The sequence below is a fragment of the Trachemys scripta genome, chromosome 17 (genome assembly GCF_013100865.1).
Source record: "Trachemys scripta elegans isolate TJP31775 chromosome 17, CAS_Tse_1.0, whole genome shotgun sequence".
NCBI lineage: Eukaryota > Metazoa > Chordata > Testudines > Emydidae > Trachemys > Trachemys scripta.
The window spans coordinates 15,888,330-15,900,964 of record NC_048314.1 but is presented as its reverse complement, the minus strand read 5'-3'; the positions used below and the strand labels follow the sequence as shown (position 1 = coordinate 15,900,964).

The following is a 12,635-nucleotide window of genomic DNA, read 5'->3' as shown; positions in this document are numbered from 1 at the left end:
GGATAGGGAAGCAGCAGTCGCACATGCAAATTTGACCAGCTAAGCCATGGCTGGGAGGTTCCTTCGGACACGTATTAAAGCCGCACCGCGGGAAGCAGGAATGGAGTCTGTTTTACACAGGGAGAAACTGAGGCACAGAGGTGAAGCTACTTCCTGGAGTGAGATGGTTAGTTAGTGATAGGAAATTTTATCAGCATTTCCCCTCCCCCAGCATGGCTCATACTGCTGGAGGGATGTGGTGTTTACCTTACATCTTCCACTGATGGAGCTGTACTCTGCAGAAAAACAGTTGTCTGCCCCGTACAGGCCGAAGTAGTTCTGCAACAGGGCTTACAACTGACTGGCAGAACTCCCAATCTTCTAGTTAGTCTATAAACGCTAACAAGCGCTCTCTTCCTTGGTACTACTCTATACAACACCGAGCCCAAAGCGGCCCTAGGTATCACAATGATATAAATAAGCTATTATAAATAATAGGAATTGTGTGTATTGTAAGCCATTAGGAAAGGCAAAAACATCTGTTTAGTTATGGTAGAGAATGCTAAGTGTAGCATTAAGTGTTCAGAGAGCATGGTAATAGGCACAATATAAAAACCTAACTACATAAATCTCTTCCTAAAAATATAAACCAAACAAAATCACGCAGGGAATTTGAGAAAAGCATAATCTGCTTTATTTATTTTTTAACTTTTTTATTTAAATAAGGAGAATTCTTTCATATGGAAAGAGCTAATACAATCACATATTTGAAAGGAGAAACAATAGGTATGGAAAATAAGGAAAAAGGGCAATAAAGAGTGTGCCACCACTGGCCTGGTGATTTCGTGATTTGAGTTCTGGTCCAAGTTAAAGTTTCCAAAAAATATAAACAGGTTGCACATTACACATTTATCCATCGTCTGCCCTTTCAAATATCTGGTCTACGTGAAAAGACAAAGAGGAAAGGCCAAAAAAAACTTTACTGTACAGGTCATGAGGTTGTAAGCTTTATGGAGTACAATATCCCCTTTAGAAACAATGAATGCAATTTATACAGAACCAGAGAAAGGATTCCAACTAAGGACAATGCCTTGACATGCTAAAGAGTGAGTGCCTCCATTGCTGCTGCTGTGATTCCCAGGGCTACCGGTTAGCTATAGACTGCAGACATCTTGAGATGCTAGGGTCAAATCATTAAATCCAAGAGGTTGTCTATGCCACTTGGTGGCCTTTGGATTTAAAAACCAAAAAAGCCAAAAATACATAGTTGGACTGGTTCTGCCTCTTCACACAGCCAGTAGTTCCATTGCTTTAGTAATTGTTCATCTCTTATTGATGGGCCACAACTACATTACAAGGATTCTGCTTGTTATTGTAAATGTAATTCTTACTCTTAAGAGAAATCTTTCATACAAGGAAACTGGGGGCTGTCTGCCAAAAATAGTTGACATTCCAAGAAATTAATCTGTGTTTCACCAGTCAGGAGCAAAACAGAAGAAGGATAACATAATGCAACAGAACAGATCTTAGCATGGAGTGGTGCTCGTTTAAAAGTGAATATAGTAGCCTGCCAAAAAGTGAGACATAGCAGAAATGCTAAGCTCCATTTTTATATACCTATATAAATATACATGAACCACAAGGTAGCTTGTAGCTTTGCAGCATTCTCGCAAGGAACTCTGTTAAATGGCGCGCCTCTCTGCATGTACACAAACACATATGAGATTCAATGGGCTGAGAACACATTCAGAGTTACTGAATGCTGTACAGCTGTCAAATGGGAAAGCCAACAGTGAGTTATGAAAGATCAACACCACCACCTGCTTCACTGGTGACTGTGCTGATTTAACCTTTTATTTAAAATATACAGGGCATCTTTTTCAAAACTCACGTTAATTTTTTTTTAATTGAGAGCTAAAAGCAGACTGAACACAGAGGAAAGTAGGCAGCACTGAATGCAGCTGACAGGCCAGCAGTCACTGTGCATAATAGAATAGTATTTACACACATACATGCTTCAGGCCTTCCACTAAACAGTCTGGTTAAAATGCAGAACACAGTTAGCCTCTGAATACTTATGGATCCCACCTCTCCCTCCCACTGCATACTGTATCTGTTTGGCAGCCAGTTTGCAGATAAAGCAAATTTCAGTAGCAAAGAAGTCATTACGGAGCCCAACCTTTCAGCAGTGGAGTGGAGATGGCAAGTAGAAGTAACCACCTATAAATCCATCAACATTCCATGCATCTTCAACCTCTCCCTCCCAAAAATGAATTGGTATAGGGCCCAGAGACCTTTACATTTCTGCACCTTGAGGACTGGAGACAGTTCCATTTATTTGACTCAAGAGCATCACAGGCTGCACTAACCTTGTACTAGCGCTAACAAACAACATGGCAGAGAAGTTAAAACTTTGGGCTCTAAAACTGCTTTCCATCAGACAAAAATCCGTTAAGTGAAAGAGTCTTGTAAACCACAGCTGACAGTCACGCAAAGGTGATGAATGGAATGAAGCTCTCATGCATTTCTTGGCCTTTCCTGCACAGAATAATTCAGACATAATATATAAATAGAGCAGTGAAACATTTACTTTTTCACCTAGACCTACAACATCAAATACATATAAATAAATTTTAGTGTTTTATTCTGTTTGGGGATGAAGGGGGTAAAGGAGAAAGAGTGATGACCTTTTTCAACAGGAAGAACTATAGTTCTGATGGCATTTACACCAGAGGGACTGAAACATCTCATATCTAGCAATAACCTGATTTCTCCAACACACAGGACCATTCAAGAGTCGTATATGATGAAGGAAAAAGATCTTTGTCTTTGAAAAGACTAAATAGTGTGTCTAGGGGTGGAAGGAAAGAGAAGAGAGGCTTGGATAAGTCTTTAGCCATTAGACTCCGGTCTGATATTATCTTGGGCCAGCTGGGCAAAGAATGGAGGAGTGGGGGGGCATCAAGAGGGCGCACAATGTAATAAAGAAATTTTAGCCAATTCAATTGATCACAATATTTCAAGGTGAAGATGGAGGGAGACAGGGATAGAAGGGGGCTGGGTGACTCACTGGTGGAGTCGTCTTCGGAAAATGTTGGGAGCAGGAATGACGACTAGCAGATGAGAAAACAAGTTTGGGAGATTTCTGAAGGCTGTGTGTGTCATTAACTCTCAAGGTCCGTACTTTGTAGAGTGCTAGAGACATGCTGACACACTGCTGTAAAATTAAAAATCCACAAAATTAAAAAGAAAGTTCTGTTTTTGTTTTTTTTAAAAGTACCAACCTATCCCAATCCCTTCAGGATTCTTTACCATGATCTGAGGGGACATTACTATGTCTAAGTTAGTTCAGGTGTCTAAGATCTTTCTAATGTTATTGTATAAACCTGATTTATACCTAGCTTAAAACTTCAAATGCATCTCTAGAAAATCCTGGAGAACCTGCTCTTCTAAAAAAACACTTTCAGACCACTTCCCAATTACATTCTTTGTTCAAAATGTCTTCTTTGGAACCACCAGCAATTTACCTGCTGCCATCTAGCATAGGTAGATGGTACAGTCAGTAGGCTATCATCTACCAGAGAAGTGACATTCTCCTTCCCTAATTTCAGAGTAACAGAGTCCATTCTTTGTTTTTTAAGAGCTAAATAGTACAAACAAGTTAGCTGGAGGTGGTTCAGTTCACTTAAGACCAATATCAGCTTTAGGACCCAAGCACCTTCAGGAACTGGCAAGTCATTCCTGCAAGATAGATATATGTATGTATATACATACATACATACATACATACATACATACACACACACACACACACACACACACACAAAATCAAAGACACCCTTCCCATTGGAACCTTTTTTAATATGCCCCCAAATTCTTTTGAGGAAGTGCATACCCACTGTATGCAACTGCACCAAAAGGAGAGAACCACTTGTTAGTCTGGGGAAGGAGGAAACACAGGGATGAATCCAAACTGCCGCTATGTAGCCATATGCTTGTGATGCCAAAAAACAAAACAAAACTGAATTTGTGTACTATGACTGGTATGCAGAGGGGGGGAGGGGGAGTTCTCACTGGTTTGTGTCCATGGGAGTTGTGCAAAAAGCTATGAAGACGAGAAAGAAGCAGAGAGCAAGACCTGAAAAGAAGGGAGAGTGAAGCTCAGAGAGCAGCCCCATGGGAAACAGAGCAGCCCATGAGGCAAGGAGGCATAAAGAATTAGAGTGGCCAAGGGTGGAGCATAGCGAGAGCATCACAACTACAAAAAGTAGTCCAAATAGACCTGTTGGCTCTAGCCAACTCTTCTGACCTATGCAAGGTGTGGAGATTCATTAACAGATTTTACATGTTGTAAATCCATGATTTACCTTTCGCTGTGCATTTGGCAGTCTCCAAAACAAAACCCAACCGACAAAAACAACTAGATCCAGATGAGCTTGCAACATAAATTCAGTGCCTTTCCTTAAAACAAAAACGCCACATTTTGTTGTGCACAGGGCACCCCAAAGCTACAGTTAAGTGGTGCGAGTTTCAAGATTAATGCATTGATTTACTATATACCTTTGTTACACGTTTACTTCTAAAGCAAGCACTGCTTCTAGCTTAAAACCAAAATACTGAAAAATTATTGAATGCCTTAACTGTCCTGTATTTCTCTTAATCAAATAATGTGAAAGGTTAAACCTCCTCGGGGGAGAACACCCAAGCAATTCAATTTAAGAGAGTCACAACTGTCAATGTAGCACAGAACTGTATATAAAATTAAGCAGGTTCTATCTCAGAACATGATATTGGTTTGAGGAGTTATCTTCTGGGAGGAATGAGGGGGCAGAGAGAAGGGGGAATGAGAGAACATATAAAAGTTTTGCAATAAACAAAGATATAGCTTTTTTTTTTTTTTTTTTTTTTTTGTAAAAACCTCAGCTGCCTTTAAAATGAAAAACCTCCAACTAACCCTCTTCCCCCTGTTGCCATTCTGCTGACAGAAGTAGGGAAGGAGAAGGATGGGCTTTGCCAAATGAGCTATCCTGGCTACCTGTGGGTGGGGGTATGAAAATAAAAATGGCTAGAGCCACTCAACAGTCACATGGGAGCAGGTGGTTGGTTTGGTTTTTGAGCAAGCAGGTCAATGTCATATCCATTGTTTCAAACTGCTTTGTTGGAGAGGGGCTTGGATTATGTTGCTTTAGTCAGTGTTGGGTTGGGGATGGATCTGGCCAGATTTTCAGAACTTCCAGTGGGGTACAAGCTGAGCTGCAATGCCTCCCTCAGCCAGTAGAGACAGCGGGTGATCACGGGCTCTCCTAGGCCTTGCTTTCCTCCACTTTTACTGCTTGAGGTTTGATCGCTCCCGTGCGCACCGGCTTCATCTGGTTTGCAGAGGATGGTTCTTGCAATTTCACAGCTCCCAGGTTGGTTTTATTTTCATCCACTCGCTGCTTTGCCTTTTGACATAGAGAAACAAAGAATTAGCTATCAAGGGGACCTAGGAATGAACAAAGACAAAAGGTGTATAGCATAACTGTCCGTGCAGCTCCAATGTAAAGGCTTCTTACTGGTAAGTATTTGGCACACTGCTAGTCAGTTCCCTCCCAAACTATACCCAAAGCAATAAAAGCAGGCAGCAACTTTAACACCAGCTTCCCTAAAGTGAGGTCTAGCAACCTGCAGAAGGTTACTTGGGCTACTGCTTTGCCAGAGATTGCTCAATTACTTTTCCCTCTCGTTTCGGATTACCCCTTCATGGATATACAGTGATACTTGTGTGGCCCATCACCATAGGTTCCGAGCACCTCACACCCAGCAATATAGCTAAAATCCGTCAAGCATGTGAATTTGTTGGCTGTGCACTGAAGCTGGTATCTCCCCCTACTAAGATAGTCACTCAAATTTGCTCCAAAATTCTAGTACTCCCCATTTTTGAGGCACTTTGCTCTTCTAAAGCACTTCACATGTAAGTATCCCAAAATGCTTTGCAATCATGAGCTATTTTAGCTTCAACATCATCTCCCCACCCCAATCTTTACAGACAGGGAAAACAAAAAGACACTGACTTCCCCAAGGTCACACAGCAAGTCTGTGGCAGGCCTGGGAACAGTATCCACATCTCCCCGTTATTTGCCATCCTCAACTTTTAGTGAGAAACCTCCCGGCTAAACCAAGGTAACTTCTCATCTGCTTTCCCGGAGGAGTTTTCAGTCATTTGGTCTCATGTGTGGGTAGATAAAGACCAAGAAATAGATGGGGAGATATATTTGGTTTCTGATATGTCCTTATCTTCCACTAGAATGCTCAATAATAATACAATAAATGTATAATAAATAAAACCAAGTCAGGAGGACGGTAACAATTAAGGAGCCAACATTACCATAACGGTACACACTTATGAGAAACCTGAAACATAGAGAAGAAGTGGGGACAGGCTGGCGTGGGGCAGATTACTTAGAACTGCAAGGTCACCTAGCAAATGGGGTCCTGGTCAATAACTTAGGGTTCTTAGGTGCTATGGTTATTCAAATCAAAATACCAAACAGCATAAACACAGGGAAAGCCCTTTAAGAGACTCAAGTTAAGGAAAAAGGTCAGTGTTGCTAATGGGCTCACCACAGATCGAACACACACACACACACACACACACACCCACACACACGTCAAGGGGAAGCGAAGTCCACATCCTAGCACTGCCAACAGCACAGGCATGGTTGCCTGTCAGCTCAAAACACAATGATAGGATCTCTATGAATCTGGCAGCATGCAAGAGCAGATACCCTCAGGACAAGACTCAAAAGATATTAACATACTCTACCTGTTGTACATAGTGTCCCTGCACGGAACCCATATTGACTGCTGGTCCAGATGGCTTCCCACTGGGGCTGGCAGAGCTAGGCCTAGAAATCAAAGGGATGAGAGCATACATGGACCATTACCAATGGAACAGGAACATGGTCAGTGTGAAAGCAAGGTCCCTTTAGAGTACGCAAGTAGCAGGGCCAGTTGTGCATTAGAACATCCTTATATGGCCAGTTGAGCTCTTAAAAATGCCAACCCAAGTGAAAGCACATTCACTAGACGGGGGAGAAAATGCAACTAAGAATCAAGGAGGCTCAGAGTCTGAGGTTTTAGAGTTTCTGGACATTAGTCCCTCAGCTACTTGGGCTTGTGAGGACAAAACTAGAATTCTGACATTTATTCCACATCCCAGCATTTCCACTTCGGCAAAGAACACCAATTTAATTCCCTTAGAATCGCAAGGCTCTGATGCAACCCAGTAACTTTCTGCATTTCGCCAAAGTGCCACGGAGCTAATTAGGGTGGTTTGTGGGGATTTTTTCCCCCAAACAACAAAGCTGTCCCAATGACACTTTTACATCAGTATCTGGAATAACGTAGATTCTACGTTTGAAGACATCAGTAGATCCTGCAGAAGAAAGCATGATACAAACACCATTTCTCTGCAAGTGCTAAGTACTATACCCTTTCCCATTCAACACTTTTCAACCAAGACCTCATTCGAGAGCTATGGGGCTAAGCTCCGGATCCTTTACCTGTAAGTATGTGGTGATGGTACAGATCCTCCGGAGGACATGTTCTGTTTACCATCTGTGAAGTGAAACCCTTTCATTTCCATTTGGGAGGACTAAGAAGGGAAATGAGTTAGAAAATATCTTCTGTATATCCAAAGATCTCAAAGCACTTCACAAACACTTCAATCAATCTTTAGCCTCGCCCCCACCCCCTATGAAGCAGGTATCATTATTCCCACAGATGGGGAAATTGAGGTACTTGGGCAGGATGACTTGCCCCAATTTGAGGGACAATCAGGAAGAGAACACAAAGGCCTGACTTCTAGCCACCCATGTGCTCTCCACGAGAAAACATTCCTTATAAGAATACATCTAACCAGACACAACATTGACACGTCCACTCAGATGGAGACATTTTACAACTGTGTTGCACTTTATGAGCAGTGCTCCAGGTGTGCCTGTGGTTAATCACCCATCTGATTTTTAAGAAAACTTGGAATTTACATTTAATTTAAATGGAAATTCCAAACTGGATCCAGAGAAGGTTCTGATTCCTGGAAGTGGAATCATGAACAGCAGAAGAACTGGAGAGACTGTGGCTTGGGCTTTGCTTCCACTCCTATCACTGGTTTGGAAGATAAGGCCCCAGTAAGCAAGCATGATTCCCCATTAATGACGAACTGTACCCCACAAGAGGCTTCTCCCTGCCCCTTTTTTTTTTAAATTACAGAGGGACCAAACCCAAATGCAAGACTCCTTAAAGAATGCCAAGGTGTTCATGCAGTACATAGCCCTTACCTCCCTGCTGGTAGTGAGGACAGAAGGCTGAGATCCAGGTGGAAGAATCCTGCGGGGAGCTCCTACAGACAGATTCTGCCCCTGAGGAAGCTGGATGGACTGTGGTAAAATCAGTTGCTGCTGGCCAGAACCATACCGGGGGAGAGGAAGCTGGGACCCAGGCATAGGCATTGTTAGCTGCATGATAATTTACATGTGATTACTTAATGGAAATAACAATGGTCCGTCTCAACATGTTCCCTACTAATACCTTAAAAGCACAGCATTTTATGCTTCAAAGCATACCTAAAAGAAGCATCTTAAACCTGACACACCGCTATAGAACAAATGCAGATGTGAACATTAAAGAGGGACTTTCATACTGAAAAACATTTTAAGATAAGAGTTGCCAGACCCTGTAACCACACCATCTGTTCTTTTAATAAAGTGCTGTTCTAGCATGACTGTGCTCAGACACAGGGCTTTCCTGATCGCCTGGAGCCTTCATTGGTTCTTCTTCAGTCTTCCTCGTGGTCACTGCATGGCAAGCCCTCTGAGTGGTGATGGCAGCCACAATGGCGTCAGACAGCTCACCTTTTGTTTTCAGCTCGATGTCCACATCTAAAAATCTGCTATACTCCTCTGCTGGTGTGATTTCAGGGACTGGAACATCAGGAAGGTTCACACTGGCCTCAGCTTTACGTTCCATGACAGGCTTCAATCCCTTCTTGAAACAATTGATGATGGTGGTGGTTAAAAGTGATTAAAAAAATTAACTCAGGACTCAATGGCTATTAAAAAAGACCAAATTTTCAAAAGGGCTCGTAAAACATGGAGGGAGGACAAGAGGCAAGAAGAGGCTACCATTTACAAACTCGGGCACAGTTCATAGACACTGCCATGATCCTTAGCAAGCCGTGCTGCCCTTCTTTTTTTTTTTTAAATGAAGTGGATGCCCATACTTATCACGCTGTCCAAGAAACCTATTCACTTTGCATGTGGCTTTTCCTTGTGTTCCTTGCCACTTTTGCTAGTTATCAGAGATCTTTAAAACAAGAGTTCTCTCCCTCGCAGCCTCTCATTCCCTCTTACTCGATCTGGCAGTTCGCATAATTGCTGGATTTGGGACTTCCCATGACACCACATTGTAATGACAGAGGATTAAGGCTTCATTACATGATCCAGGAAGGAAAGACCAGGTTACAAGGGATAAAGCACTTCTTCAAATACTTAGTTGGCCAGTAACCTCTTCATTTTCCCCAGCTAAGTTACTTTCTGTAATTAACAATCCTTGTTCTTGAGTCTCCCTCAGCATGAAAGTCCCTCTTTAAGATAAAAAGATTAGGAATATTCTGGTTTTTATTGTATTTTTTAAACATTTACTGTATTGTGCAATATAAGCGAAGTTTACAGCCAACTACAATACTTCTCCACGGAAGCAACTCAATAGTTGTGCTCAATATCCATATAAACACAGCTGCCCTGACAGAAGGATTTATTGTGCCTTTCTGAACTATGTTTAATAAAGAAAAAAGCAAGAGGATGACATGAAAACACAGTGAAACTTCTATTAAGATACCACCCAACAGACTAGCAGAAATTGTTAATTAGGCCAAAACACTCAACGAGTTGAAATAAAAAGAGATGGGTCTTTAATTAAAGGTCAAACAAAATTACCCTGAAAACACTGATGATTTTTAAATGGTTACTACTAAAGATACGGGGAGGTGTGGGCCTATTGAAGCTGGGGCTTTTAGGGCAGCAATCACTGCAATGTCATGGCCTCAGATCCCAAAAGCACAGTAAGAGCTTTAAGAAAATGCAAAGTAGCAGTCACATCAGTAGTGGACACTCAAATCACAGGCCTTTGCCATCAGCCGAAGGAGGATACTTAATTTCACTAAGTTAACCATTGTGTGTTTTAAACAGAGGTACACGTAACAAGTAAAGCACCTCAAAGTCTGGTGTGCTGTACTTCTAACATCACTATTGTCTCGTTATGAAGGCCTTATTGATGAAAGTATATGGTGCACCACAAACAACAACTAAGACCCAGTCTCAGAAACTGCACTTCTGTGAACACATGCAAAAAAACAGGGGGGGGCATGCTAGTTTTGTTCCTAACCTGTGTAAGTTGGGAGTCCATCATCTGTGAGGCTCCCAAACTGGCTGCCTGGTTTATCTGGCCTTCATATACCAGTGTCTGGCTTCCACTCATTGGCTGATAAGGGGACCCAGACTGTGTTTTTACCATCTCCAAGGGCTGCATGCCTGGGAAGGCAGAATATGGGGGCTTCAGAGCAGCACCTCCTGTCAGGACCATGGTACTGGGCTGGGACAGACTGGGGTGCATGTACACTGGAGACCTAAAGAAGAGAAACAGGTTAATGCACAGTGATAAAGCCTATTAGAGACTGCATACAACTTCCTAAACTGCATTTGGCTGGTGGGCTGCAAACAGCATTCTAAACAGTAATCTCTACTACAAAGATCAACTAGGGAATAAAAACCTGTAGTTTCACTTTTTTTTTTTTCTTTTTTTTCAGCACTAGAATTTAATTTTGGACAGCTCCTTTCACACTAATCCTAAAGCTTTTAGGGCTAAGTCCCCATCTCACTGAAGTCAATAGGAGTTTTGTCACTGACTTCAATGGAATCAATATTTCTCTCTTTACGAAGTTCAGTCATATAGTGGCAGTGAAGTGACTGTATTGGTAAGTAGCTCAAACCACCTTGGATGGTAAAAACTGTTTCACTGAATGTTTCCTAGGGCACTTGATTGATCTCCGTCAGCAGGAGAGAACCCAGGCTTCTACCTTTCAGCAGATCAGTTTCTTTTATCTAAAGTCAGGCCAAGGGCACCGCATGAAGACCAGTATGCAGCCACCATCCCTGCATCCCTCTGCCAAATGCACCTTCTTGTAACATGCCTGTTTTCCCAAACCTGGGACTTTTTTAGCATAGGTTGGCAATCAAATGCACTGGGCAAGTGTTCTGTGGGATATGGACAAACATCCATGGGAACTGCAGGAATCCTGCATTGTCTCAGTCACCCACACTGAGAAGTTCCTTCAAAATTATGAGCGAGCACCATGGTGCTTGTCCCTCACCAGGAGCAGTGTGAAATCAACTAGAATTGACCAATTCTAGTTAATTTATCCACAGATGATGGACGTCTTGGAAAGGCCACTGTGCTCTAGTGCGGCAGAAAGTAAAGAGAGAGCTGCACGTGACTAGTAGACAGAAAACCCCCGAAAGTTCTGAAGTCTTCATCCCCACATTTGTATGAGTATTTGGGGGGGGAAGAGGTGTGCGATTTCCCACCCAAACAGTGTAAATCAAAGCACTGTGTTAGGGGCCCAGAACTGTAGAAATGCTTGTGGAAAGGGAGGATCCAGGTCACCAGGGATACATCTACACTGCATTTTAAAACCCATGGCAGTGAGCCTCGGAGACTGCGTCTACAGACTCAGGCTCACGCTCCGGTGCTAAAAACAGCTAAGTAGATATTCAGGCTCAGGCCAGAGCTCAGGATCTGAAACCCAACCCCCTCTTCAGGCTTCAGAGCCTGAGCCCAAATGTCTACACAGCTGTTTATAATACTGTAGTGTGAGCTCCAGTCTGTAAACTCGGGCTCTGAGACTGGCTGCCAGGAGTTTTAAAACACCGTGTGGACATACCGCACAAGTCCACAGTAGTTTGGCAAGAGTGAAAGTTGGCAAGAGTGAAAGTGATTCACACAGGATTTGACTGGCTTTGACATTACCACAGAAAGCCACTTATATCAAGATTAATATATCTTGAGGCTGAAAGGGACCATTACAATCATCTAGTCTCCTGCAAAATACAGCCCACATAATGTCACATAGTAACTCCTGTGAGCCCAATAGCTTGTGGCTGAACTACAGCATATCTTTCAGAAAGACCCAGTCCTGATTTAAAAACACACCAAATGATGGTGACTTTACCACAGCCCTAGGTAACGGGTTCCAGTGGTTAGTTACTTATGCTTTTAAATTTGCATCTTATTTCCAGTTTGAATTTTTCTCACTTCAGCTTCTAACCACCAGGTTTTGTTCTGTCTTCTAGATTAAAGAGCCCTCTTATCAGAGATCAACTCCCTGTGTAGGTACTGATGGGCCGTGATCAAGCTGCCTCAATCTTCTCAGTAAGCCAAATAAATCGAGCTCTTTTAGTCTCTCATGCGAAGGTGTATTTTCCAGCCCATGAATCATTCTTGTATCTCTTTTTTGAACCCTTTCCAGTATTTCAACACCCTTTCTGAAGTGTGGACATCGTAACTTGGACAAAGCATTCCAACAACGGTCTCACCAATGTCATATGTAGAAAGAATAT

At 42.5% G+C, this 12,635-nt stretch overlaps 1 protein-coding gene across 7 annotated transcripts in view; it reads right to left on the bottom strand.

Moving 5' to 3' along the window:
* Window positions 1-650: 650 nt before the first annotated feature.
* The window catches only part of PRRC2B (proline rich coiled-coil 2B), a 68,261-nt gene continuing 56,276 nt past the window's right edge, over window positions 651-12,635 (bottom strand). For 4 of the 7 annotated variants that reach the window (XM_034793903.1, XM_034793905.1, XM_034793907.1 and 1 more), the window contains 5 exons: window positions 10,405-10,645; window positions 8,301-8,477; window positions 7,524-7,615; window positions 6,785-6,866; window positions 651-5,423 (listed from right to left, as the gene is read on the bottom strand). In XM_034793903.1, the coding sequence (XP_034649794.1) occupies window positions 5,283-5,423; window positions 6,785-6,866; window positions 7,524-7,615; window positions 8,301-8,477; window positions 10,405-10,645 (733 nt within the window). In that variant the 3' untranslated portion in view covers window positions 651-5,282. Of the gene's footprint in view, window positions 5,424-6,784; window positions 6,867-7,523; window positions 7,616-8,300; window positions 8,478-8,873; window positions 9,004-10,404; window positions 10,646-12,635 lie in introns of all 7 variants that reach the window. The other 3 variants (XR_004648505.1, XM_034793906.1, XR_004648506.1) reach the window with 3 other exon arrangements.